The sequence below is a fragment of the Delphinapterus leucas genome, chromosome X (genome assembly GCF_059928025.1).
Source record: "Delphinapterus leucas isolate spDelLeu-1000000601 "Yukka" chromosome X, BTC_Dleu_Yukka2, whole genome shotgun sequence".
In the NCBI taxonomy this organism is placed as follows: domain Eukaryota; kingdom Metazoa; phylum Chordata; class Mammalia; order Artiodactyla; family Monodontidae; genus Delphinapterus; species Delphinapterus leucas.
In genome coordinates, this window is record NC_143150.1 from 44939862 (window position 1) to 44967649 (window position 27788).

The 27788-nt window shown below is 45.9% G+C and overlaps 1 protein-coding gene across 1 annotated transcript; it reads left to right on the forward strand.

Moving 5' to 3' along the window:
- The first annotated feature begins 8068 nt into the window (after nucleotides 1–8068).
- Nucleotides 8069–21917, forward strand: LOC149744236 (nuclear RNA export factor 2-like). The gene is made up of 19 exons (XM_089904268.1): nucleotides 8069–8697; nucleotides 13166–13349; nucleotides 13583–13736; nucleotides 14347–14430; nucleotides 14548–14652; nucleotides 14769–14849; nucleotides 14988–15057; nucleotides 15204–15292; nucleotides 15412–15519; nucleotides 15707–15816; nucleotides 17614–17650; nucleotides 18033–18101; nucleotides 18185–18240; nucleotides 18384–18491; nucleotides 18598–18656; nucleotides 18765–18880; nucleotides 18976–19018; nucleotides 19649–19721; nucleotides 20259–21917. The coding sequence occupies exons 1-19, from the start codon at nucleotides 8628–8630 to the stop codon at nucleotides 20428–20430; spliced, it is 1788 nt and encodes a 595-aa protein (XP_089760394.1). The 5' UTR covers nucleotides 8069–8627; the 3' UTR covers nucleotides 20431–21917.
- Nucleotides 21918–27788: the final 5871 nt, after the last annotated feature.

The following is a 27788-nucleotide window of genomic DNA, read 5'->3' on the forward strand; positions in this document are numbered from 1 at the left end:
ATTGGTCTGTTCAAATTATCTGTTTCTTCTTGACTCAAATTTGGCAGGCTGTATATTTCTGGACACTTGTCCACTTCCTCTTGGTTGTCTAATTTGTTGGCATGTCACTGTTCATAGTATTCTCTTATGTGTTTTGGTTTTTGTGGCTTTTTTTTTTGTTTTTTGTGGTATTGGTTGTTGCTTCTGTTTCAATTCTTAGTTTGTTTATTTGGGCCCTTTCTCTTATTTTCTTGGTCAGCCTGGCTAGAAGTTTGTCGATTTTGTTTGTCTTTTCAAAAATCTAGCCCTTGGTTTTATTGATCTTTTCTATTTTTATCTCTATTTTATATCTTTCCCTCTGATCTTTCCCAAAGAAGTGACTTTGGGATTTTTTTGGTTCTTCCTTTTGTAATTCTTTTTCTCTTTCTGTTTATTTGAGATTTTTCTTGTTCCTTGAGGAAGGCCTGAATCGCTATGTACTTCCCTATGAGAACTGCTTTTGCTGCATCACATAGATTTTGGACGGTTGTGTTTTCATTGTCATTTGTCTTGAGGTATTTCCTGATTTCTTCTTTGATTTCATCACTGACCCTCTGGTTTTTTGGTAGCATGTTGTGCAGTCTCCATGTATTCGTTGTTTTCCCATTTTTCTTTCTGTGGTTGATTTCTAGTTTCATAACACTGTGGTTATAAAAGATGCGTGAAGTCATTTGTATCCTCTTAATTGTGTTGAGGTTTGTTTTTTGACCTAGTATGTGGCCTCTCCTAGAGATCGTTCCTTGAACGCTTGAAAAGAATGTGTATTCTGTTTATGGGGGTGATGTAGTGTCCTGTAGATATAAACTAAGTCCACGTGGTCTACTGTGTCATTTAGGGCCTCTGTTGCTGTGTTGGTTTTCTGTCTGGAAGATGTGTCCATTGATGTCAGTGAGGTGTTAAAGTCTTCTAGTATCATAGTATTCCTGTTAATTTCTCCCTTTATGTTTGTAACTATTTGTTTTATATATTTAGGTGCTCCTATATTGCCTGTATATATGCCAACTAGTGTAACATCCTCTTCTTTATTGATCCCTTTATCATTATATAATGTCCTTCTTTGTCTTTATGGACTTTGTTTTAAGTCTATTTTGTCTGATATCTGTACTGCTAAGCCCGCTTTCTTGTTGTTTCCATTTGCATGAAATAGCTTTCCATCTGCTCACTGTCAATCTGTCTGTGTCTTGTGCCCTGAAGTGAGTCTCTTATAGGCAGCATATTGTACATTCTTGTTTTATTTTGTTGTTTTATCCATTCAGCCACTCTGTCTTTTGATGGGAGCATTTAGCCCACTGACATTTAAAGTAATTATTGATAAGTATGTACTTACTGCCATTTTAAACCTTGTTTCCCAGTTGACTTTGTAGTTCTCTATATCTTTCCCTTTGGCCATTTTAATTATGCTACGTCTTGGTGTCACTCTATTTGGGTTCTTCTTGTGTGGGACCCACTGTGCTTCCTGTACCTGGATATCGGTTTTCTTCTTTAGGTTTGGGAAGTTTTCAGCCATAATTTCTTCAAATACATTTTCTATCCCCTTTGCTCTCTCCTCTTCTTCTGGTACCCCTATTATGCATATGACTGCGCACATTATGCCTATGATTATGCATATTACGCATGCTTTATATTATCCTATATAAAGGATAATATAATGTTTCATATATTTCTTATATAATGTCTCATATGTTTTCTTCATTTTTAAAAATTTGTCTTCCTGTCTGCGGTTCTGATTTGGTGATTTCCATTACTCTATCTTCCAGATCACTTATTTATTCTTCTGCTTTGGTTAGTCTGCTATTTATTGCTTTTAGTTTGTTTTTTATCTCGGCAATTGAGTTGTCTAGTTTTGATTGATTTCTCTTTAGAGTTTCTAGTTCCTTGTTGCAGAGATCTGCATTTCTATCAATAATCTTTCTTAATTTCTTTAGCCTTTTTCTTACCTCCTTTCTGAATCTGGGGACTAGTAGACTGGTGAGGTCTCTTTCATTATTTGTTCCTTCAGGGGATTTCTCTTGTTCTTTTCGTTGGGAATAGTTCTTCTGTTTTTCATTCCACTTAACTTCCTTTCTCTCTGAATTTAGGAGAAGCATGAATCTACTGTGTTCTTGAAGGGGTGTTTTTAGGTTGGAGGATCCCTGTGTAGAAGGTATGAGTCCAATATTTTTCGTGCAAGGGCTGGTTTTGGTGTGGGTGCTTGCCATGTGTTTCCTTAAAGTGTGCTGGCCCTTGTTCCCTTGATAGGGGGTGTGTTTGAAGTTGTGTTGACCAGAGCCTGCACTGGTTGTTGGCTGGGGCCTCCTCTTTGCTCGATGGCTGTCACAGCCCTGTTGGGGCTGGGGTCTGCTTCCCAGTTGTTGGAGTAGAAGCCCTGAGGGTCAGGTTCAGTCAGGTTCCGTTGCCCCTGAGCACATGCCCTGATGCAAAGGAGGTGACCACTGAAGCTAATGAGGTCCGTGTGGTCACCACAAACCTATGTGCCTCCCGTGCAGGCATCTATGGTCCTGCCCAGAAGCAGCCCAAGGTTGCATCCCTTTCTCTGTTGTGTTTTCATCCCAGACCTAGTGCTGGGCTGTGGTGTGGAGTAGGCTGGTGCTGGGGGCCGGGGCCCTGTGGCTACAGGAATTGAGGTGGTTGTGCCGCTGCCTGGAACCTGGGCTTCCTCTGTGGCAGACCTCTCCCAGGACCTGTCAGCTCCAGATCTGGCTCCAAGCTATGGTGTAGTGTGAGCGGAGCAAGTGTGCTCCCACCGTGAAATGAACGGCTGCATACTCCTGCCAAGAGCCCGTCCAACCGAGATGCAGTGCCCAGCTGCTGTGCCTTTCCATGGTGCCATCTGGTGCATGTGCTGGCAAAGTCCACCACGGCCAGACCTGCCCCCACTGTGTGCACACTGACAATGGGCACTGTGGCAGGACATGCCCCCACTATGTGCGGGCTCACCATGGGCTCCTTGGTTTGGCCCAGACCGTACCCCAGGCCCTCCGGGCTGTCTCGACACATCTAGATCAAGTCCTCTCCCTGGACCTGTATACCTAAGATTCAGTGCTCACCTGCTGTGTGCATCTGAGGCCCCACCACCTTGTGTGTGCTTTGGGTTGGGAAGTGCAGCAAGGCAACAGCCGCCAGTGCCAGTCTCTCTCTGCCCTGATTGTTAGCAAGCCAGCATGCATGCGCTCCTTGTGAGTAGAATGTAGGCTTTTTCAGCCCCTCCAACTATCCCAGCGGCTTTTCCAGCAGTCAAGGGGGATCCCCGGGGCAAGTGTCTGCCTATGTGTATCTTTCCTCCTTTACAGATCTCTCCCAGGGGTGCCAGGACCGTCCTCATGCCTTTAAATTTTTTTCCTGTCCTTCCTGGATACATAGGGATATTCCTTGCAGCTTCGGTTGTGTAGGAGATCTTCTGCCAGTTTCCAGTTGGCTTTCAGTGAGAATTGCCTCACATGTAGGGGTATTTTTATTGTGTTTGTGGGGAGAGGTGAGCTCCACATACTCCGACTCCACCATCTTGATACCCCTCCCTATTTGGGAGACTTTGAATTGCATCAAAGTGTCCCATATAAAAACAGATACACTAGGCTAAATTAGAATTTCAGAATCCAGTGATAGTCAACTATTGCAAGTGCCTGTCAGTTTTTAGAGAGCACAGGATATGCCATGTTTTTCCAGATTTTGTGCGAAAAAAAAGGTAGAGCATCATGTACATTTTAGATTATCATTGGACCCAAAGAGGCTACATGAAGTAGATAATTAAAAATCATCTGGTGATGTTATGGAAATGCAAAGTTCATTGATAGAACTTAGTCCTCAAAGCCTGCTCTTATTCTAAAGAAAACTGGCAAAGGTCACTCATTTACATCATATGGGAACATATCCACCAGCAGTAGATGGCAGTGTGATATCGTAACAAGAAAACAATGTGGCTGTTTATGTAAAAACCCATCTCACAGTACTTTCAAAGACTATAGTTAGAATTATTTTGGGGGGTGTGGCAAAAAAATAGTTACAATGAGTGGATAACAAGAGCCAAGCTAGGACCACTTCAATTCTCCCTGTCTAATAATTTTTAAAGCCTTGAAACACACTTATTTAATTGTTAAGTGGTTTTCACGCGGATGCAATTTTCAAACTGTACCAGAGAATCATACCATCACAAATGACATAGTTTATGAGCAAAAACCCTGTAAGGAATCCCTGCCTTCTCGCCCCTTTCCATCCTTTGGCCTCAAAAGAAGTTTTCACGGTGGATGTAATTTTCTGTTTAGAGGCTGTGGTAGTCCCCAAGAATGGGCTCATCACCTAGAGCTGTTAAAATTTACACTGTGCTGGGGGAAGGGAGCACACTGAGCACTCTGACAGGGAGCACTATCTACAATTGTTTCTCTTCTTTCCCATTGCTTGACACTGACAGTAAAGTCACTTCTAGTTAATTAACGAGCTTCTTAAAGGAACAAAGAAAAACATGTTTCGATTACCATTTCTATAAAGGCACAGCAATATCTCATAAGTTCTCTTGGATAATGTTACCAGATTAAGTCAATTTTACTTTCTGAAAGTAAATTCACATAGGATCTCTACTTGAGTTGTACATATTTGTGTTTGAACCCAAAGCATTTGAGTATTTGTGTTTAATTTAGCAGCATCACAAATGTCTGTTATTCTCCTTTCCCATTTCTCCGTGTTAAACAAAGCCACTAGCACTGACCTCCAAAACGTCCACCCCAAAACAGAAATATAAAAGAAGTAAAAGTTGTTCCCGGTAAACCTTGCCAAACAACATTCAAGAAAAATAGCTTATCAGCCTGCCTCACCTAAACAGACACAGCACCTGATACATGCAGTGCCTAAACTGCCTAGCTCATATAAGCTGTGTTCATACAGGTGTTTACCCATAGCCTTAGCGTCCCTTCCCCAATGTATGTTACAAAGAGCTGACGGGCACCCACTGGTGTAACTAAATATATTTTTAAATCCTAAAATAACTCCTGGTAATCATCGCAGGGAAAGAATAAATGATACGACCTTTAGTTCTGACAGGAGAATATCTCACCCTTCCCAAGTAAAGTTATAATTAGAACTCCAGGGTTTGCCTTTTGGTGAAAGAAGTTGACCTCAATCACCATTAGTGGATTTGTCCATTACATAAGCTACAGTTGGAACAGACATCAGGACTTGATGTCGGATTCCATCCAGTGATTGTATACAGATGCTTCCTAAATCCATCTTGAGGTTTCATAATAGGCTCTATTGTAAGCACGTGGCTCCATTTTCATACCCTGCATTTACATGTGTCCCATAAATAATTTTCCAAAATTATCCAAGTAACAGCAATGTGCCCAAACAGAGTCACTCCAAAAAATCACTACTTCCTTCAACAGGCTTAGAACTACAAACAGTCTGTTATCCTTACTAGTATATTCAAATTTAACCATGGTGCAAATTTGGTCTGTTGTATTTTCTTCAGGTTATTTATGTAGCCATGCCACGTTGCAGGGTGCCAGCAAAATAATCCCACTGCTTGTATAGCATTAAGTTTGCCTAAGCCAGCAAACAGGCAAGATCACATCAAATCTGTTTTGGATATACAGCCAGATCTTCAGTTTTCCGTACAAATCAGCAAAAGAGGTGTTTGTAAAACTGCAATAAGAAAAAAAACACCAAAACTATATTGTATATTCTCCTTTCCCTTTCTCTGTCCTTTCTAGGAAGATGCAAACAAAATATAAATGCAGTAATATAAAATTCAGATTCTGCTCACTTTTAACTTTTGGAATTCCGTAAAGAGCCATAAAGTCTGCAATATTTCTCTTTAGAATGTTTAAAAATAAAAGAAGAAAACGTTTTCAACTAACGTCTAGCATTTTATACCAACTTTTATATATAGAAATACTTCACTTATTAAGGATGTTTATATTTATACCTTAAACTGAATCCGAGGACCTTACCTGGCTTCAGCTTGGATTAGTTCTAATTACTGGTAGTACTGGAAATTATTTAAATGGCACTTTAAAGAGGTCCTCTATGATCTCAACTTTTCAGTAACTGCGGATGGCTTTCCAGTTAGTCTGAATAAGGAAGACTGAATTATTCTTAATTTTCTTTGGAGACTCTTGTGGGTGATCAAAACACAAAGTCTGGAGCCAGGGTGCCTGGGAGTAAACCCTGGTTTGGCACCTATAGGTTCGGTTACCTCTTAGGCAAGTGACTTAACACATCTGTGCTTCCACATTCTCATCTTTGAAAACTGGAATAATAATCATAGTACCTAGTTTATAGAATTGCCACTATTAAAGGAGTTGACGTTTTAAAGTGCCTGACACATAGTAATCATGATATACATTTGTTTTTCAAATGAACAGCTAAAATTCACTTATAGAGTTTGCTTTAATTTCTCTTAGACTTGCATGAAATTACGGCAACAAAGCTTACCTGTACCCACCGCTTAGGTTTTTGAAGTGGTCCCTAAAATATGGCAATGGTTATGGATTTAGGGAGGACCTAGTCCATTGCTATGTGTTAATTTATGTGTTAAATTTCACGTGTTATAAGGAAACAGAAATAGCACACGAAAGAAGCACATTAGCACATTAAAAGGGGGTTGGGGCAGGTGAAGCCAGCTTGTGTTCTGAGGAAGATCATCCGGAGGCACCACCATCAACGGGAAGCCCAGGAATGTGGGCAATCTCAGATCTCCAGGTCTCGTGAAGAGAACGGCCTCCTGAAACATGCAGCCGGGACAACCCTACTGTCACTATCCTACACTCAGGAGGCTGACCCAGCTTTTGAGCACCGTGGGCTCCTAAGGCTATGGTCACGCGGATGCGGCCATCAAGTGGCGGGCCCTGACAGTTACGTGGCAGGCCCAGACCTACTGGCCATGTCAGCACCATGGGCCCTTAAACCCTGAGCTTGTGTAGTCTCTCTGGACCTATTGCCACTATGATCATGTGGTAGATCCAGCTTTTCAAGTCGCTAGAGCATGGCAGACTCCTAAACCCTGCCCATCATGTGGATTCATCCTGTCATGTGGCCCTCACTAGCTAGCGGCATGTGGAAGCCTCAGCCCTCCAAGTCACAAAGGTGACCTGCTTCTGAGAGTCGTATGGATGCTATGGTCGGTCACATATCCCCCTTGGTCACACATCAGGCTCAGCCATCTCTATCTCGTGAAGATTGCTGGCTACCAGAATCTTCAGATCCCTGAGTCAACACGGATGTGGCCGCTACCATCACATGGCAGGCAAAGCGCCTGCCGTCATGTGAACACCGCACCTACCCTTCGGCTGTTGGTTGTGTATATTCTGCGGTCATGGGACATGCTGTGGTCTCCTGAGGCTCAGTTCTCTCGGTCACAGTTCACGATTGAGAGCTCCTGAACCCTGAGGTCACCTGCATCCTTCTACTCTGTGGCCTCTGCCAGCCAAGCCCCTGGAAGTCAGGGAGCGCCCCACAGCAGCGCGTTACGTTACGTTACGTTACGTTACGTTACGTTACGTTACGTTACGTAGGTCCCGCAGTCACGTGACGCCGTAAGGTCGCGACCGAGGGGGGCGCCCTTTCAGCGTGTGGAGAGCCTGCCGAAGCGTGGGTAGCTCGGCTTAGCCTTCTGAGGAGTCAGACCGAGAGGTGAAGAAGACGTTTAGAATTAAGGTACTTGTCCTGGCTGAGGGGGAACTTTGATGAGGCTCTGGCTCTGATGCCAACCTTTCCACCGACTTTCATATTCTGCCACGGTAGGTGGTAGACGGTAGGCTGTAGTCGGGTAGGAGGGGCGCCCGCCGGTACTAGAGGTTTACTCAGAATTGGCGGGACAGCGGGCGGCAGGCGTTCATGGGCTGCTCTCGGCAGCTAGGCTCGGGAAACTGGGTGGACCCCTCCGTTGCCCCTTCGTTCCCAACCCCCACATTAAAGCCCTACTCTTGCTTATCTCTCTTCCATATTCGTATTCACTGCCTGCCATGTGATGGCGTCCTTTGCGCTCCTCAGACCACGTTTGTTATTAGGAACACCAGAGAAATCCTAGATGCCAGTTCGTATCGATGATTTCAAATCTGATGTGAATTTCTGTCTCTTAATTTGTTCTGTAGAGAGAGGCAAGGAGAGAGACTTTGTTTAATTTGATATTTTTTCAGTAAAAGTGTGGAAGTAGCCAGCACGTTAAGGTTCAGAATTTGTTTTCTGTATTTGCTTTGCCGATCAGTAGCTTTACAAAGTGTGTGGGGGGTGGGATGCCATAATCTTTTTCTGCTTGGACTCTCTAAATGGCTTATATTAGTCCAGCCAGACACTATTGGCTTCTGATTTTCCTCCTGATTTTCTAACCATTCCTTGTTACATTCCTTGAAAGCTCTCCCCTTTCCTTCATGTGGGAAAAAACAGTGAATTTATTTAAGAAAACCATATTAAGTAAAATTATAGATGATACATTTCATAAAAATCACGTAGATGGTACTTAATGAGTAAAATGCAGCAAGTAAAAGATGGTGTTTACATTTGTGAGGGATTTAAATGTGGTTTGAGAGATGGTTAAAGGGGTGATACATATATTTTGTATTATATAATAGCCATTTATTTCCTCTCATTTCAGCACTTTCAGGTTTGCTCTACAAGACACTATGTCTGACAGACAGCAGCAACAAAAGTGTTTTTATCCATCGAAGAAATATGGGACATACAATAATGAAGGTACAAAGGATTTCTATATTGTCATATTTTTAAGATAATATGCCACTTGAATCTCAAAGATTAGGATAGTGTCTTAGCTTGTCCAGGCTGCTGTAGTAGAACACCGTGGACCGGGTGGCTTACAAATTACAAAAATTTATTTTTCACGGTTCTGGAGTCTGTGAAGTCCAAAATCAAGACACCAGTAGGTTCAGTGTCTGGTGAGAGCCTGCTTCCTGGTTCATAAAGGGCTGTCTTCACGCTGTATCCTCACATGGCAGAAAGGGCAAGGGAGCTCTCTGGGTCCTCTTTTATAAAGGCACTAATCCCATTCATGACAGCATCTCCCTCGTGACCTAATCACCTACCAAAGACTCTACCTGCAAATACTGTCACCTTGGAGACTAGGTTGGTACATAAACATTCAGTCTGTAGCAGGTAGTTTCCTCAAACTATATGGGAATGGAACATTTTTCCACAGACCACTGTGGAAAGTACTAGTGTTCCTCAGGAAACCTTTTGGGAAAGCCTGTTCAAAGTAAATCTCTTCTGCCGCATTAATACCTTGTACCTTTGTTTACTAAGAAGAATGTATGCTTACTAATAATTATAATCTGTTCTTCTCATTAAGAAACCACTTATTGCTAACTCATGTTATCTTATGTCATTAGTCATTCTCTCTTTTGCTTAATCTTTCCAGTTTTTCATTCTTTACATATAACCTCAATTTATGTTTCTGATATCATGACGGCAAGCAATAAGTGCATATGTGCTAGTCATTAGGAAGTCTTAAAATTAAAATAAAATGCCCCACCCTTGAAGAGATGATACAACTTACCCGTAAGGATGAGTGGATGAAATAGCTCTCATTTTATACCAATTTTCCACACTTTTTCAAAACTAGTTTGTTATTATTATTTAATCATTATAGCTGCCATTTTTTGAGTTCCTGTTTTATGTCAAGCACTGTGGCAACCTTGTCATACCAGTTTTCTCATTTAATCCTCAGAAAAATCCTGAGAGGATGTTAGTTTAATTTACAGATAAGATACAAGAATCAAGATAGGCTAGATTATGCTGTGGTAATAGACAGTCCCCGTATCTCAGGGGCTTATTCCTCACTTCGACTACATGTCCATGGCAGGTGCATGCCCATCACAGGATGGTGGACTTTGGGGGTCTGAGCCATTCTTACTGGAATGACTTGGAGACCCAAACTGACAGAGCAGCCATCATCTAGAAAGTTGTCAGTCTCTGTGCCTGAGGGGAAGAGGACCCTGCAAGGTCTCAATCCAACAAGCGTATGTTCTGGCCCAGAAATAGCACATGTAACTCACAGCCCATTAGCCAGAACCAGTCACATACACAGCCCTGTCCAAACAAAGGAGGTCAAGAAGTACAGCTCTTCCAGGTCGCCGGAACAGGGACAAATGGAAACACATGGCAAACAGCACTACCGCACGATGGAATTGAGGCTCAGAGAGGTAAACTACTCGCCTAAAATCACATACGCAGTAAGTGACAGAGCTTCACTGGATTATTCTATCAAATACTTGACAAGTCAATGTCTGAGATTGCTTGTGTCTGAATCACCTTGATGAGGGAGGTCTCTAGCCCTGTTCAGGCACCCGACCTAGTTGGTCAGCTGGGGGACTGCGGTAGCTGTTATATAGCTCCCTTTTACGCTTTCCCCTCGGCAACGTTATTTCGAAAGGAAAGTGGGTGCTTGCAAATGACTCTGACTCTTCCTATACACTGTACGTAGACCACATGCCCTTACTGCTCCCTTTAAAATGTGAATTTTTCCCTTTCATTGCTGGATTTTCCTGAAAACGAGTTGGTTGCCCGGCATTCTCCAAAGGTCACCAATAAGGTTCCTCTTTGTTTTTGTTATTGTTGATGAGTATCATTATGAACTCCTGGCTTTTGAACATGTTGGTGGGCTTCAAACCACTGTTATGTGGTGTTGAGAAGAGCAGTGAAATGATTTGACTTGCTCTCTGCTGCTGGGTTGAAAAGAGACAGGTAAGGGAGCCAGGATGAAAGCAGAGGGGCCAGCTGGACAGCAGTACAGTCCAGGAGGTAGCTCTTGGTATCTTGGCCAGGGTGGTGGTAATGAAGGTGGTGAGAAGTGGCTGGCTTCTGGACATACTTTGAGAGAGGGGCCGAGAGAATCTCCTGACCAGTTGGATGTGGAGTGTGGGAGAAAGAGAGCACGCCAGGCCCCCTCCGAGGTTTGGGGACTGAGCAAGTGGCGTTTGTGGGTCAAATGCCCTATCTGTGTTTCCTTTCACTTCCAGTGCCACACAGGGAAAGTCCCAAGGTTGTGAGTAGCAGGATTGCCCTGACAGCGGGCCACACAGGGAAAGCAAGGGCTCCCCAGAGGAGTTCATCTGAGGCCTGGTCGTAATCACTCCATCGTGGAGTGATCAGCAGTGGGCGGATCTTTACTCATAAGCGTGCCCTGAGACAACATGGAATAGTTAATGTACAAAAGGCACAGCACACAAACCTAGAGGACTTTAAGTATTACAACCCAAAGGAAGCTGGTTTGTAACAGTGTAATTACCATAATCCTCCCTCCCCACAAGCCACTAGTATGATTATCTGCTGGTTCACTGTTTCAGTGGAATGCGTTAAAAATAAAATATCCTTAGTGAATTCACCCATGGGAGAGAGAATTGACACGATCTTATTTCTGCAGGTGCCGAAAAACTTCCAAATCTTTTCCCATGGTGAATTAGATATGTTGGAGGGGAGAACTTGTGGGTGGAGGGGTGAACAGCAACACAACTCCTAGGAGTGAAGACAAGGTGAGATATAACCAGGACACTTTCTAAGTGTGGCTGTAGCTTCAGTATCCAGTGCAGTAGATATCAGAGTAAAGAAAATGAGCAAGAGCCAAAGAGAGGCCTTACAGAATGATGAAAGGATCAGGACACCAGGGAGACAAAAAGTTCCTAAATGTGTACGCACCAAACAACAGAGCCTCAAAGTACACGAAGGAGAAACTGGTGGAGCTGAAAGGAGAAAGAGCCAGATCTATGTTTATAGTGGGGGCCTTCCACACCCACCTCCCTCTTAGCAAGTGACAGAATTACTAGAGAGAAAATCAGCAAGGATATAGGAGACTTGAATAACACAGTAAACTAACGAGATCTGCATGACATAAAGAGAACAGTCCGCCCACCAACAGCAGAGTACAGGTTTTTCCCCGAGGGTCTCTGTAACATTCACCAAGTTAGACCATCTCCTCGACCATCAGACAAGCATCAGTAAATTCAGAAAGAATTGAGGGACTTCTCTGGTGGTGTGCTGGTTAAGAATCCGCCTGCCAGTGCAGGGGACAGAGGTTCGAGTCCCGGTCAGGAAGATCCCACATGCCGCGGAGCAGCTAAGCCCGTGCGCTTCAACTACTGAACCTGCGCTCTAGAGCCCTCGAGCCACAACTACTGAGCCCGCGTGCCGCAACTACTGAAGCCCGCGTGCCTAGAGCCCAAGCTCCGCAACAAGAGAAGCTGCCGCAACGGGAAGCCCGTGCGCCACAACGAAGAGTAGCCCCCGCTCGCCGCAAGTAGAGAAAGCCCGTGTGCAGCAACGAAGACCCAACGCAGCCATAAATAAAGAAATAAAATTATTTAAAAAAAAAAAAACACTTGAAATCTCCCAGAGTGTGCTCCCTGGCCATGATGGAATCAAATTAGCCACCAGTAATAGAAAGCAAAAAGAAGAATCCCTAAACACTGGGAAATGGTGGTTGACACATCATTCCAGGTTATCATTCACACCCTTGTTATAAAAGGGCTGAAGTTAGGAAGAGTTGCCTGCTGAGCTGAAAGGCATTTCAGGCTGGCCCGAAAGAGAGCTCACTCTGGCTCTTTCCAACAGAGTATTGTTCAGGGCAAGGCTGGAGGGAGGGAGACAGTTCAGGAGGCCGTTACACCAGTGCCACCTGACATTAAAGCTGCAAGTGCACTGGCAAAGGAAGTCCAGCTAGCTTGCTGGTTGTTAGTGGAATCGGTTTGGCGGCTCCTTGGATTTGGGAAGCATGAGAGAGGTATTGGTGTGGTTGCTGGAAAGTCCTGAGAGAAGGCAAGATTCGGGTGCCTTCCTGGTATATATATGACTGGTGTCCAGTCTAACCCATGGACGCATACACCTCGGTTCTTTATCAGTCCTGCTCCACTGTTTTAAAAGTTTCAGTGCAGTTGTCCTCTCCTCCCTCCTCCTTCTCCTCCCTCTTTGTCCTCCTTGTCGTCCTCTTCCTCATCCTGCTCCTCCTCGATTCTTCCCCTGATAGTGCCATCTGTCGGATAAGGCTGTCCTCTCTGGACAGGCAGAAGAGTGTCCTTTCTGAGGCTTGTGGGACTGGTCCCTTAGGCCAGGTTGGCACTTTGCCTGCCCTACCATGCTGTTAGCCTAAGACATGGTACGTGGTAAGTGGACCACAGATGTGTCTGCAAACTTGTATTTTTGTTCCTCTTTTCAGAATACGGTGATGGTGGTAGACCACCTCAAGGAAGAAAGAAAGGTTGGAGTTATTTCCAAGGTAATTCTGGCGAGAGGTGCCCTCATTATGAACACGATGGGTGTGAGCCTCAGCCCTCACACCTCCAGGAGGATGATGGAAACGTGGTGAAGAGGGATGTGCAGGAGGACCCCAAAGTAAGACAGTAAGTGGCCAGGCAGCAGGGTTTGTGCACAGCAGCCCCTGGGACTATGCACCTCTCTCACGCTCCGTGGACTTGTTTTTCTTCTCTCACTGCAAAACTGAAGCATGCTAGAAGTGAAATAATGGTTGAGCAATCCTAATTGTAGTGCTGGTGTCAAAGAGATGAGAGTGTACAGAAGACTTTCTTAGCACTTATGGCCACTCACCGTCCTTCTCTCCACATGCCCCCTGCAGCTCTCCCTGTACCATCCGAGGCAACAAGAGAGGAGTGAGATGGCACAGTGAAGGCCACATGCATACTACTGTGTGGAGAAACAGAAAACCTCTGGAGAGAGAAATGGGGGAGAACACACAAGATGGAACCCCAGGGAGCTGGTTCAGGGTCACAGTGAGTATCCTGAAAAATGTATGGAATGTGCAGGAGAGAAAAGGCAGGGGGAGTTGTGTTGGTCTCATGTAGAGATGCTGGTTTCTTTCACTGGGGACAGTTTGTAATCTGTCCTTTTTATTACCAGGAGTTAACAGTCTTGTTCATCTAAGGGCAGGTTCAGAGAAGCAATGTAAAGGGAACAGGCTGACCGTGAGGAGAACGGAGGAGCCTGTCTCAAAGCAAAGGTGGAAACTACTGCCGAGGATATGGAGCAACTCCACATTGGAGGTCTCAGTTTGGCAAGCTGAGTGTGGGAGACAGAGGGTCGATCCTCTGGAGACCTTGTCTGAGGGGCAAGCAGTGTGTGCGCTGGGTAGGATCTCCTGGAAATTTATAAAAGGAAGATCATCTCTGACACCTTGATTATGTGGAAGAGAGTTTGACTGGAGAGAAAGAGTATTTAGAAAATCCATATTACGCACACCCATAAGAAATCATGCCAGTGGTCCCTTCTTTACAAGCCCTTTCAAGCTCAGCAGAAGGCCGGAAAAGAACAGGAAAAGTTTCGTCCTCCAGCCTAAATTCCCTGTTGTCTGTCCTCTCTCCCATGCCTTCTTTTCATCCTTAGATTCCTTGTGGGATAAAGTATGACAAGACATGGCTAATGAAGTCAATCCAGAGCCATTGCAGTGTCCCCTTCACTCCAGTGGACGTAAGAGAGGATGCCGAAGCCAGACGCGTGGGCACAGGGAAGGGGGAGAGAGAGAGACCTGGTTCAGCAGAGTCTGTTGGCTTCTGATACTATTGCTGTTGCATTCAATCCCTGTAGTTCCACTTTATGCAAAATGGGGCTCAGTTCTTTGTCCAGGAAGCTAGCACTGCCTCTGCATTGATGGATGTCAGCTACAAGATTCGTGACGAGGAGAGCCGAAAGGTGTGTGTTGAGGGCGTTACGTATACCTCATCCTGAGGAAGGAGTACAGGCCAGGGGCTGGTTGTCTTCTTTGGAACTAGAGTTCCTGGTGCTTACCCCACCTCTTCTTCCTGCAGATACCTGTCTTTGTCAGCCCCTCCGCTGTTCCCTACTCTGTGCGGGATAAGTTGAAGCCAGAAGAAATGGAGCAGCTAAAGGTAATGCAGACTCAAGGCGTGTTGTGTGCCAGCGCTCAGACCCACCTCTCCTCCTTCCAGTCCCCCGTCCCCCTCGCCCCCGATTTCCCTGCCACCACCACAGCCTCAGAGCGGCTCTCTCCATCTCTCTCTCCGCAGCTGACCTTGAGCAAACGATTTGATGTCTCCCAGCAAGCTCTTGACCTCCGGAGGCTCCGCCTTGACCCAGGTACGGCTGACAGCAGTAATTCTAGGGCCGGCGAGGGCAGAGGGGTCTTCCTGGAGGGAGACTTAGGGATGGTAACGTGGGGAGGGGCTGGTGCTGGCCCCACACCCCACTCAGCCATCCTATTCCCTCCCCTCTCCTTCCTGAAGACTTGGTGGGCTATGATATTGATATATTTCTGAATCGAAGAAGCTGCATGGCTGCCACCCTGCAGGTCATCGAAAAGTATTTCCCTGAGGTGAGGCTGTAGGCCCAGTGCTGGTATTAGGGTAGGGGGTGGAAGAGATGGGGTGGACGGCAGATTTGTCTCCAAGGTCCTAGATAGTAACCTTCACTCTACCTCTTCTTGCCCCAAAGCTGTTGTCCTTGAACTTGAGCAGCAACAAACTGTACCAGCTGGATGGCCTGTCTGACATTATACAGATGGCCCCCACGGTCAAGATCCTGAACCTCTCCAAAAATGAGGTGAGAAGAGGGAGCCAGGTCAAAGTTGGGTTGAGAGTGGGGAGGGGGGCATGTTAGTGGCCATCAGAGTGATGACAGGAGGCAGGTGAAGGTACCTGTGTGGGAGGGAGGGGTCTGGGGGTGCAGGGATCCGGATGTCCCTCTTTCCCTGGGATTCCTTTTCCCACTTCCGCCCCATATTTCTCAGCTGACGTCTGTGTGGGAGTTGAGCAAGATGCAAGGGCTGAAGCTTGAAGAGCTGTGGCTGCAAGGGAACCCATTGTGTGACACCTTCCCAGACCAGTCCACCTATGTAAGGTCAGTGTGAACATCCTGTCACCCTTCTTGGTGACCTTCACCCATGGGAGCCTAGACTATCTGTGACAGTGCCCCTTTGCCAAAGGTGGCAGCCCTGGTCTTCTGGGAGGATCACAGGCCCCACCTTCTGCTCTCTCTGTGCCTCTCACCGGTGAGGAGTTTCCTTCCCCTGACCTGCTCACCTCTGCAGGCGCTCTGGGGTCTGTTTCCAGCTCTCTGCGCCCAGCTATATTCCAGCAAGGCCTCCCAAGAGTGTGCCCCAGGAAGCAGGGCTTCTCCTCCTCACCAGGACCGGGAGCGACCAGCCTTGATCCAGATGCTGGCGCCCTGGACTGAGAAGGGTCCTCCTGTCCAGGGCTTCTTGCTGAGAGAAGCCTTCCTTCTTCGTGCTGAGATGGGGTTTGCCTCCCCCGTTCTGAGAGGGGCCCTCTTCCCCTTCCTCCAAATGGATCCCCCCTCCTCTCCCAGGTTGACATGGGGGCTTTCCTGCGCCATGCTGAGGGCTGAGGCCATGGGTGGCTGCTGTCATGACATCCATTCTGCTGGCCCAGTGCCAGGAGCTGGACCCTCCTTGGGAAAAAGCAGGGATCCCTGAGTCAAGGGGCCAGACGTGATCACGCCAGTGATCAGAGGGCTTCCTGAGGCAGGGGTGGAAGGCAGAGGGCAGAGGTGGTAGAGGAGACAGAAGGACAGGCCTCTCAGGGGCACTTGCCATCCCTCCCTGCACACGTCACATCATCCCGACTGGTCCTTCACAGGAGCCCTGGGCAGCCTGAGACAGGTATGATTCCTCAGATAAAGAACCAACTCAGAGAGGTGCAGGGGTCATCGGGAGAGAAGACGGTGATCTTCAGAGGGAGCCACGGATCCTCAGCCCCATACTGAGCTGGGACCTGACCCTTTCCTCCTTCTGGGGAAGATGTGACCCCATGGCTGCTCGGTTTCCCATGCCCAAGTCTGGCTGAGCTCACACAGGTGACAAAGTTTCAGCCAGCATCCAGTGGGCCCCCAGCCCAACATGTGCATATTTTCCATTCCTACCTGGTGTGTCTGGGCGATTCTGGGGCAGGTGAAGAGCCGCAACAAGTGTGCCGTTTCCCCTTTCTTCTCTCTTCTTCCCTGACCCCGACCACGGGAGAGCTTCTTTCCCTTCCCTTTGTTGTCTCTCTCTCCCCTGTCTCTGTGCCCCTATGTCTCTCTCATCTCTCCCTTCCTACCTTCACTCCCTTTCTGTCTTCATCCCCTCCATCTCCCTCCTTGAGCCCCACCTCACTCACCTCGCTGGCCCAGCATCCTGGGCCATCCCTGGGGGGTGTCGGGGTCTGGCCAGAGTGCTGGACCCCCAGTGAGGTAACAGAGCCCCGGGCTCCCACTCCATCCCCTCTTCTCCCCACAGCCTTCAGTGGGGCCCTGGAGGAAGGAAGGGAGGAGAAGGAAGCCCTGCAGCATGGGTTTGAAATGCTGGTCCCTGTGGCACTGGAGAAGGGAGTCCGAGTAGTCTGGGTGGGAGCTACCTAGGCGAAGGAGAGGAAGGGAGGGAGGGAAGGAATATTAAAGTGAAGGTACTGAGAGAGATGAGGAGACAGTGCCTTTCAGACAGTAAGATGACAGATGCTCAGTGCTCAACAGGCAAGTGGACTGAAAACCCCTAAAATCAGGAGCAGAGGTGGGCAAAGGGTGCTGCTGGATTGGCCAGAACACACTGATCTCTGTTTATGGTATTACTGTTTTAACTCAAAGGAAGCATTGCAACCTTGAACTATCAACCACCTGTTCTCTATTTTTGGTTTTGGACAGGGCCATCAGAGAATGTTTCCCGAAGTTGTTACGCCTGGTAAGTGCCTACGAAAATCATTGTCTCTTTCGAATGTCGGTGGCCTCTGCACCTGCCCTCAAGCCCTTTGGGTCTTGCCTAGATCACATATTAGCATCAGAACCTTAACCATTTTGGGGGACATGGACTCCTGAAAATGACATGGATATACTTGCTGGAAAAATACCCATAAATACACACACGCACACACACAAGTTGAATATAACACTAGAGACTTCCAGGACCTCATGATGAAGACATCCACTGTAAGCTTTCCCATGGAATTTCCAGGGCCCTTTCACACCTGACCTCTGACCCTCACCCTCCTGGGCCCATCCTTTTCCCGGATCATCCAGCGCCACTCCCCTGGTCTCCACTCCTGACTTTCTCTTCCCTTCTCCAGGATGGCCAGCAGTTACCGTCACCAGTGACCGTTGACGTTGACACTCCCTACATAGTAAAGCTCTGCAAGGTGAGGAAAAGGATCAAACAACATTTGGGGTGTTGCAGGGAGGCTTTATCTACTGCATAGTCTCAAGTGCCATTTGATTCCAGGGAAGCTACTTTGTATCTGATGAGCTGAAGAGTCTAGTCCTGCAATTCCTGAAGCAGTAAGTATCTCTGGGAAGCTGAGCAAGGGGGGGGAGGGCTAGGACAGGTGAGGCCACCTAAGCACAGGTCTGCTCAGGGGAGTTTTCAAGTCCATTTGAGGTCCAGACCACAGAGATAGACTGTCTTCATTGCTCCTCCTTAGGTACTACTTGATCCATGACTATGGAGACAGACAGGTTCTCGCGGGTGCTTATCACGAGGAGGCCTGCTTCTCCCTGACGATTCCCTTCCACCACAAGGACCCAGCCCCGTGAGTATCACAGCACAGGCTGTGCTCCTGGGCCGTGTGGCTCCCCAGCAGACACAGGCCAGCTCCTGCAAACACCCACCACCCACTGTTGCTCTTTGTCTCCTAGAAGCAGCTTGTGCGAGTATTTCAAGGACAGCAGGAATATGAAGAAGCTCAAGGACCCCTGTGAGTGTGTGATGGGAAGACTGGGTGGGAAAGGGCGGTGAAGGGGTCAATCATAGGGCCCAGGGCGTGGCAGCCCCTGACCTTCACTCGCTTCCCCTCCCCTCACAGACCTGCGGGTCCAGCTGCTGAAGCACACAAAACGTGTCATTGTGCACACCCTCTGTGTGTTGCCCAAGACTCAGCATGCCTTCAGCTCCTTTGTGGTGGACACGTGGTTCCAGACGGTGAGCGCCTGCTTCCTCCCTCGGGTGGGCCCAGGAGGCCGCAGGTGGGTGGGAGGTGGAGGTGGTGACTGGGCGCCTGGGCTCTTCCCTTTCAGCAAACGATGCTCTGCTTCTCCGTCTGCAGAGTGTTCAAGGCAGGTGAGTGTGTGTAGGCCCCCAGCGCAGATGCCCCACTGCTGCCTCCCCCTGGCCAGGCTCACACCCAGAACCACCCAGCATCCCTGACCCCTTCCCTTCCCTTCGCTTTCTTTCCCCTTCCCTTCCCTTCCCTCCCCTTGTATTCCCTTCTGTTCCCTCCCCTCCCCTCCCCTCCGCCCGCCTCCACTTCCCCACTGTGTTCTCCTGCCCTCAGGCTTCCCACAGACAACCCAGGTCTGAGCTGTGTCCATGCCTGTCTGCCCTGCACACCCTGGGCGTTGGTGACACAGGCTGTGGATTTTGGTGGCTCTCATCCCAGATCCTTACTCTGAGAACTTGGGCCGTTACTGAACCTCTCAGTTTCCTCATTTGCAAAATGGGGTAGTAGTATCCACCTCTTGGGCGGCTGTGAAAAATGCATCCCGTGAACTTGTGTAGTGGTCGTCAGGGGCCCTGTCACTGGGTGCAGACTGCTCCTATAGTTGCCCTCCCCATTCCCGACACCCTGGCCCCCGTGAACAACTGCCCTCTCAACACGAGTGTCCAGTCACACCCTGACTGGGGACCGCTGTGTGAGCGTGTACAGCACATGCAGCTGTAAGGGGTACTGTTGTTTGTTTGCTGTTGAAGTGGAAGGAAGTTCTCAGGGCTGTGTGCGTTCCTTCACCCGGACCTTCATCGCTACCCCTGCCCGCAACTGCAGGTGAGAGCCCTGTTGTGGGCGGGAATGCCCATCCCTGCCTGGGCTCAGGGGCGTGGGAATGTGGTGGCAAAGACCTTAGGTTTACTCAGTATTGTGGAAAGCCAGCAGGGGGATCCCAGGAGCAGTCTGGCCTAGTAGTTAAGAAGAGTATGGGCCTGGAATCGGCCTATGCGTTCACTCCTTGACCCAACACTCACTCGCTGTGTGACCTTGGTCAATTCACATGACCTCTGTGTGACTCCGTGTCTTCTTCTGAGAATGGGGATCAGACTGTCCACCCCTTGCACTGTGGTAAAGGGTAAATGCGAAATTGCCCCTGGTTTGGGGATGAACCTATAAATCAAGTGAAGGTGGTAGACAGTCTCTCCAAAGGTGGGCTCTGTGGGGAGGGGCAGAGGTACCAGTCAAGGAACCTGGGAGACAGACACAGGAGGGACGAGGAAGGAATCTGGTTGCTGAGTGCCAGTGGGAGCAGAGTCAGCACTGGGGGTGTGGGTGTCCATCCACCAGTTGTCTGAGGGCCCATTTTTCCTTCAGTCTGTGCATCGTGAATGACGAGCTGTTTGTGAGGGATGCCGACCCCAGTGAGACCCAGAGTGTGTTCTCCATCCCACTGCCTACACCCACCTCCAGCTCCATGCACCCCCTCTCCCAGCAGCAGCAGGACATCATGCAGGTATCTTCCACCCCATCTGAGGTGAACCGCTAGTGGTCTCAGAAGTGAGTGCTGGGGTTGCATGGGGATAGGAGGGAGCTGGGAGGAGTAGAGGAGTGATTAATGGGAATTTTCAGGTAACTATTTTAAATCTATTTTTCCTTACAAACGTTTACTTGTGAGAAATACCCTAATTTCATACTAATACATTTCCATGTATTGTAAAATACAGGTATCCTATCTTATATACTGTTTTGAAACTTCTTTTATTATTAGTGCCAGCATCGTTTCTTCTCAGTATATGTGAAGCTACATTATTCTTTCTAAGATCAATATATTAAACAATTGAATTCCAGGAAGCCATAAGCTATTATTGATAGGCATTTAGCTTTTCGCCTCTTTTTCAGCATTACATGCAGTGGCATCTGCTCATTCTGGTACATACATGTTGGTAAACTTGAAGGCTTGCTCTTGTAGCATAGATGTAGCAGTGAAGTTGTGTGGTCAAGTGTCTCCAGTTTGGTCCTAAGGGAGGTCATCTATCCTCCCCCACTAGAGGCGCTTTCAGTACAATGACTAGACTATACCAGAGCTAAAAATTGCTTTACTCATCAAAAAGTGAATTCTGAGAATTCAGAGATAAGAAGAAATAGACCTCTAGGGTTTCAGGAAGGTGAAGGTGGACAGAAGTCAGGTGCCCTGGGGTTGACACTCACGGCTGCTGGCTCTGCTGACATGCCAATTCTTTCTCTTTACTTTCTTCAGTCCAAGGGCAAAATTCCAGATGTGACCCTCATCCACTGACCTGGGATCTTGAGAAGAAAACTCTGCAAATGAGCCTTTAGATGTCAGTTTCATCCTCATCATATTTGTCACCTCTCTTCTCTTAACTGAAGCCATATCCATGACTAAGCTTGCAGTCCGGCTAATCAGGAAGCCAAAGTTTACCGTGTAGGCCTGCCCGTTGTTTTATATTTTTCCCACACATGATCCTTGTGTATCTTTATATTAAAGAGTAACATTGCACATTGTATGTTGTGTGTCTTGGATTGCTCTTCCCCTGACCCAACCATGAGTTAGTGGGGCCAGGACCAAAAAGTCCCATCTCCCACATCATCCCTGGCAGTCTCTAGCATTTATATCCGACCTACACAGTGCTTGAAAATTATAGAGTAAGGACTCCATCCCTGGACAACCCTAAAATCCAAGCTTTGCCTCCTGATAACCTTCTCTCCACCACTTCAGTACTCACAAGTTGTGACCGTTCTGATGTTCACTTCTATAAACAAATATAAGGTATTTAGCAAGTAAAGTACCATATTTACTCCAATAATTATGGATTTCTTACTCATTTAACAGGTCTAAAACTGTGTTAACATTTTTATTAGGTTCTTAGGTTCTGTACCGAAGACTATTTTCCCCACAACTCCTGTGTTGTTTTTTTAACTTTTTTATTTTGAAATAATTATTGATTTACCAAAAGTTGCAAAAAAATGTGTAGAGAGGTCATGTATACCCATCACTCACCTTCTCCTAATGATAACACCTTGTATTACTTTAGTACAGTATCGAAACTCAGAAATGGACATTGGTACAATCCACTGAGCTTACCACAGTTTCGCCATTTTACATGCACTCATTTGTGTGTTAGAACACTTGGGCATAATACTTATATATATAATTCCATGCACTTTTACCAGCAGTGTAGGTGTTCTATCACCACAAACAAGATCAAAAACTGTTTCATCACCACACGTTTCCCTCATGTTAGCCTTTATAGCCACACCCACCTTCTTCCTGATCCCACATCCCTAAACTCTGTCAAACACTATTATAATTTCCTAAATGTCATAGAAGTGGAATCATATAGTACACTACCTTTAGGAATGGATTTCTTTCACTCAGCATAATTCTCCTGAGATCCATCCAAGTTGTAAAGTGTGTCTATCGTCTGTTCCTTTTTATTGCTGAATAGGATTCCACGGTGTGAATGTACCACAGTTTGCTTACCCATTCCCCGTTGAGAGACATCTGGGCTATTTCCACTTTTTAACTATTGTGAGTAAAACTGTGATGAACTTCATGTAAAGGTTTTTGTGTAAACATAAATTTTCATTTCTCTGGGTAAATTTCCCAGAGTGCAACTGCAGTATCATTTGGTAATCGCATGTTTCGTTTTGAAAAACCTGCCAAATTGTTTTCCAGACGGCCTGTACCATTTTACATTCCCTTTGGCAATGTGTGAGTGACTCAGTTTATCCAGTGTTGCCTGCATTTGGTTTTGTCCATTTTTTTCAGCCATTCTGATAGGTGGGTTTAACATTTCATTGCGCCTTTAATTTGCATTTGCATGATGGCTAAAGATGTTGAATAGCTTTTCCTAAGCCTATTTGCCCTCTGTTCATGTCTTTCATCCATTTTATAATTGGATTAAGAGGCAAGAAGTTACCTCTAGAGAGCTGCCCTGGCTCTGGCTAACAGGCAGAGTAAGAGAATGTGAGGCCCCTCGAGACTCACTTTTCTTGACAGGGAGGGCAGAAGTGGGGCTGAAGCTATTAAACGTTCCTCAAATTAGGACTGAACTTGGATATGCAACAGGATTAAGAGGTGTGGGCATCTCTGGGTCCATCTGTGGAGATCTGGATAGGGCAGAAAAAGACGGGGCATATGGGGTAGAGGAAAAACAGTGGAAGGAGGGAGATACGGGGGGATGCCTCCCAAACGATGCTAGATTCACCAGTCTCAGCCTGCTCAATGGAGTGCAAGAAACTATTCTCCTAGACGTGTGGTTTTCAACTCTGGATATCCATTAGGATCCCCTCGAATGCTCAGATTCAACCAACTGAATCAGAGCCTCTAGGGATAAGCCCAGTCATCAGTGTCTTGAAGGTTCACCCCAGTTGATTCTAATGAGCTGTCAAACTTGAAAACCTTATCTGATGGTGTATTAGTTTGCTATGGCTGCCATAACAAGACACCACAGGCTGAGTAGCTTAAACAACAGAAATTTATTTCTCACAGTTTTAAAGGTTGGAAGTCCAAGATCCAGGTGTCCACAGGTTTGGTTTCTTCTGAGGCCTCTCGCCTTGCTTGCAAATGGCCTCCTTCTTACTCCTTCTTCACATGGTTGTCCCTCTGTGCATACACACCCTGGTATCTCTTTACGTGTCCTGAACTCCTCTTATAAGGAAACCAATCATATTGGATTAGTGTCTACCCTAACGGCCTCATTTTAATTTAATCACCTCTTTAAAGGCCCTATCTTCAAACACAGTCACATTCTGAGGTACTGGGTGTTAAAGCTTCAACGTATGAATTTGGGTAGGACACAGTTCAGTCCACAACAGATGGTATGAGAAACACCATGGTCTGAGACATTCATCTCCCTTTTAGCCACCTTCCTGGAACTACTATACAACACTTCTGCCATCACCTCATTAGGTAGAAGTCGGTCATGTGACCATTCTTGGCTGCAAAGGAGGCTATAAATGTGGTCTTTTACTGGAAACATTACTGTCCCAAATAAATTTGGGATTCTTTTATTAAGAAAGAAGGAGAATAGGTATAGAACATATGCTACACTTTCATACCCAAGGCAGCTAGAAGCACCACCTCAATTATCATGTCCTTTCTACCCAGTTTTCCAACCACAGTTTTCATGGGTTCAAACAAAACTGCTGCTTCAGAGACACCTGAGCTCACTCTCCCATCCTCCCAAATCCCATGTCCCAGACTATGCCTGAGTCCTCACAACTTAGCATGCTAAATCTACGTCATTCACTCACTCATTCATTCATTCAACAAATATTTATTGGTTACCAGTGATATGTGAGGCACTGTGATAGGCACTGGAGATAAATCAGAGAACCTGACAGACAGGGTCATGGTTCTCAGGGAGCTCACATTCTACAGGGGTTGATACACTCAAGATTTAAGAGCCATTAAGAAAATAATATGGGAAAATGTGACAGAGAATGACTAGGGTGGGGAAGGCAAGGAAGGATTTTCTGAAGACGTAACTTAGATTTAATATTCAAATAACAGGAAGTACACAGTCAGCAGTGGGAAGATATAGGAGCTGAGCCCTCGAGGCAGAGGGAAGAGCAAGACGAAAGGCCCTAAGATATGGGCAAGCTTGGCAGTTTTAGAGAACAGCTTGTGTGCCAGTGTGTATTGGGAGGACAGTGTTAGAAAATGAGGTGAGAATGGTTGGAGGGGCCCAATAACAGAAGGTCCTGTGGGCCATGGTAAGGACTCTGGGTTTTGTTCTTATTATGATGGAGCCATTGGGTGCTTTCTGAAAGGAAGGGAACTTATTATTAAAATCTGCTTTATTAAAGCTCATTCTAAATGTTCCTTGGAGGACAGATGGAAATAGAGCAACTGTAAGATCAAGAGACAAGATTAGGAGGCTACTACACACATGACAGTGAGAGGTTACAGTCTCGTAGACCACAGTCGTAGCAATGGAAGGGGTGAGATGGGGTTTGAGATGAGATGTATCTTGGAAGTACTGAACTTGTTGATGAAGTCCACGTTTGTGGTAAGGATAGAGAGGAATTAAGTGTGTCTCCTGGAATGTGGATTTTTGCAGCTGGGTTAGGGCGGTTTTCTTCGATGGGGAAATGAATGGAGGACCAGCTTTGGTGCAATGCCAGAAAACTGACAGTTCTGTTTTGACCATGTCGTTTGTGGAGCCTACGAATAATCTGGGTGGGGAGCATGTGGTTGGATGTATAAGTCAGGAGATCCTGAGAACATTCTTGGCTGTGGCAAAAAAAAAAAAAAAAAAAAAATCAAGCATGCAAGCAAACACACGAAAAACCCAACTGTACAGTTCAATCTGAAAATACAGGTTGATTCCACATATGAGCATGACACAGCTCCAGATTCTGGAAGGGATACAAAGACATATTAAAAGCCAACTTCACTGAGCTATAATTTATGTTCCACATAATGCATCCATCTTTTTTTTTTTTTTTTTTTTTTTGGCTGTGCTGCGTGGCTTGCCGGATCTTAGTTCCCCAAACGGGGATCAAACCTGGGCCCCTTGCAGTGAGAGCACTGAGGCTTAACCACTGGACTTAGCTATAAGGCTAAGGCTCTGGCCTGCCAGGGGCTACGAACTGTCAGAGAAGAAAGATATATGTGTGGCATATAACTATCATTCATCCACTTATTCATCCATTCATGCACCTAGTGCATGTCAAGCTTAGTGCTAAGAAGGGAAGATAGGACCATGAACAAATTCAGACAATGTCTCTGTCTTCCTGAAGATTAGGAGTCGAAATAGAGAACTGCAAGTGGCTCTGGTTGCTAAATAGTAAGGGAGGTATTTGGTGAGATAATTGGGGCCCCAAAAGGTCTAACCCCAGTGCACAGACGCAACTCTTCCCCTTCTGCATGTCTCATTGATAATGCTGTGGCATGACCTAGAACATAGAGCTGTTAGAATAGCATGAGCCTGAACATTCTGTGCATAAATGGCTGAGGAAACAGCTTTCCAAACCTTCCACCCAGCAATCAGCCCTGATTATGTGCAGAAGTAGATCTCAATTTCATTTAATTCTCACAGTTGGAGTTGTATGACTAATGATTTTGTCTCTGTATCTAATTACGAAGCTGAGGATAAGAAGGGTGAAGTATCTTGAAAGAAAATAGCAGATCTATTGATAATAGGAAAGTGTTAGATTTTATGCTGTGAGCTATTAACAAGTGTGGAATACTAGTTCCCATCCTTTAGGTCCAGGCTGAGGTAGTAGCAATGCAAATATCTCAGTCAAATGCCTGGGATTCATTGGCCATTCGAGAATTTTAGGAACTGGAGAAGCTATAGGAAAATGAAAGCCTAACATACCATCCTCCTGCCTGCTCCACATCATTGTTCCTGCCTCTGCTCTCTTGTTTTCTATGATAACGTCATCTTAACATTAGGTTTTGTTATTGACTGAACTGTGTTCTCCCAAAATTCATATCCTGAAGCCCTAACTACCAGTGCCTCAGAATGTGACTGGATTTGGAGATAGGGCCTTTAAAAGGTGATTAAGTGAATTTAAGGCTGTTAGGGGATACGTTAATCCCATCTGACTGGTGTGCTTATAAGAAGAGGAGTTTAGGACACACAGAGAGACAGCAGAGGTGTGTATACAAAGAGGCACAACCATGTGAAAAAGCAGCAATAAGATGGCCATCTTCAAGCCAAGGAGAGTGGCCTTAGAAGAAATCACCCCTGCTCACACCTTGATCTTGTACTTCCAGCCTCCAGCACTGTGAGAAACAAATTTCTGTTGTTAAGCCGCTTAGTCTGTGGTATTTTTGTTGTGGCAGTCTGAACAGTCTAATACAGGCATTATGAACGTGTTTCAGTAGTTCATGAAGCAGGTAGAGTAGACTGTCAGAAAGGATGAAAATAAAGTGATGGTAAAAAATACCAATGATCAGTAAAACTGAAAGAAACGTGGTTAATTTATATTACTCTCAGGCAAAATAGACATCAAGCGATTGCAACCAAGAAGGCTACTATCAAATCATAAAAGAAAAAGTATTAAGAAGATAACAAATTCTGAACTTACATTCACCTGATAACATATCTTCAGAAACATATATAGCAGTAAGTAACCAAGTTACAAGTAAGAGAAAGTAAAATCCATTTTGTGTATACGATAAGGAAAGATACTTGCTTATATAACTGAGAGTCCAGAGGTAGAGGAGACTTTAGGTTAGTTGATCCAGTGGCTCAAAGATATAAAGACTCAGGCCCAATCTTGAACCAATGTCTGTGGCTAGGGACATAGGATTATTGCGTGAGATCTAGAGTAACTCTGGTCTCACCCTTGGAACTAGCAGGCAAATTCCCCCCAAACATATGACTGTATGAGGGAGGAAAGGCACTAATGAAAATTTGAGACCACTTAGGAAGATGAGGAATGTATATTGCATAGGTAAACAAAAATATCACCTTCAGGCACCATTTGAAAGCACAATTATCAGTATGAGCATAATACCCACAGTTCTCAAGCTCAAATGGTTTTCAACTACTATGTCTTTCCAGGTAACAAATACTTCTATTCAGGAAATACCTACATTGAATTAGTGAATGGGGAGCTACAAAGCGCTAGAGCTCTCACCCCTGCAGTAAGTTTAGGAAGAACCACAAAGGCATCCATGGTAGCGTACTGAAATCTCTTTTTCTTTCTCAAATTTTTGGCAAAGCTTTCTCTTTACTATCGTACTTTGATATTATTGTGTCAGGATAGTTTGACTAGAAGGGAATGGATTCTTTATAGTTACAATTTTATCAAGTATTACCATTCTGTACACATACAACACAGAGTTCATAAAGATATGAAAGGTGAGAAGCAAGAAAATTGTCAACATTTGTGATCAGCAACAATTTTCTTTAAAGAGCACCA

Bases quoted from the DNA above. Each gene is read 5' to 3' on its own strand.
- LOC149744236 (XM_089904268.1), top strand. From the start codon at position 8,628: ATGTCTGACAGACAGCAGCAACAAAAGTGTTTTTATCCATCGAAGAAA. The intron at 17,651-18,032 runs GTAAGTGCCTAC...TCCCTTCTCCAG, and splicing joins TCCCGAAGTTGTTACGCCTG to GATGGCCAGCAGTTACCGTC. The intron at 19,019-19,648 runs GTGAGTGTGTGT...TTGCTGTTGAAG, and splicing joins CTGCAGAGTGTTCAAGGCAG to TGGAAGGAAGTTCTCAGGGC.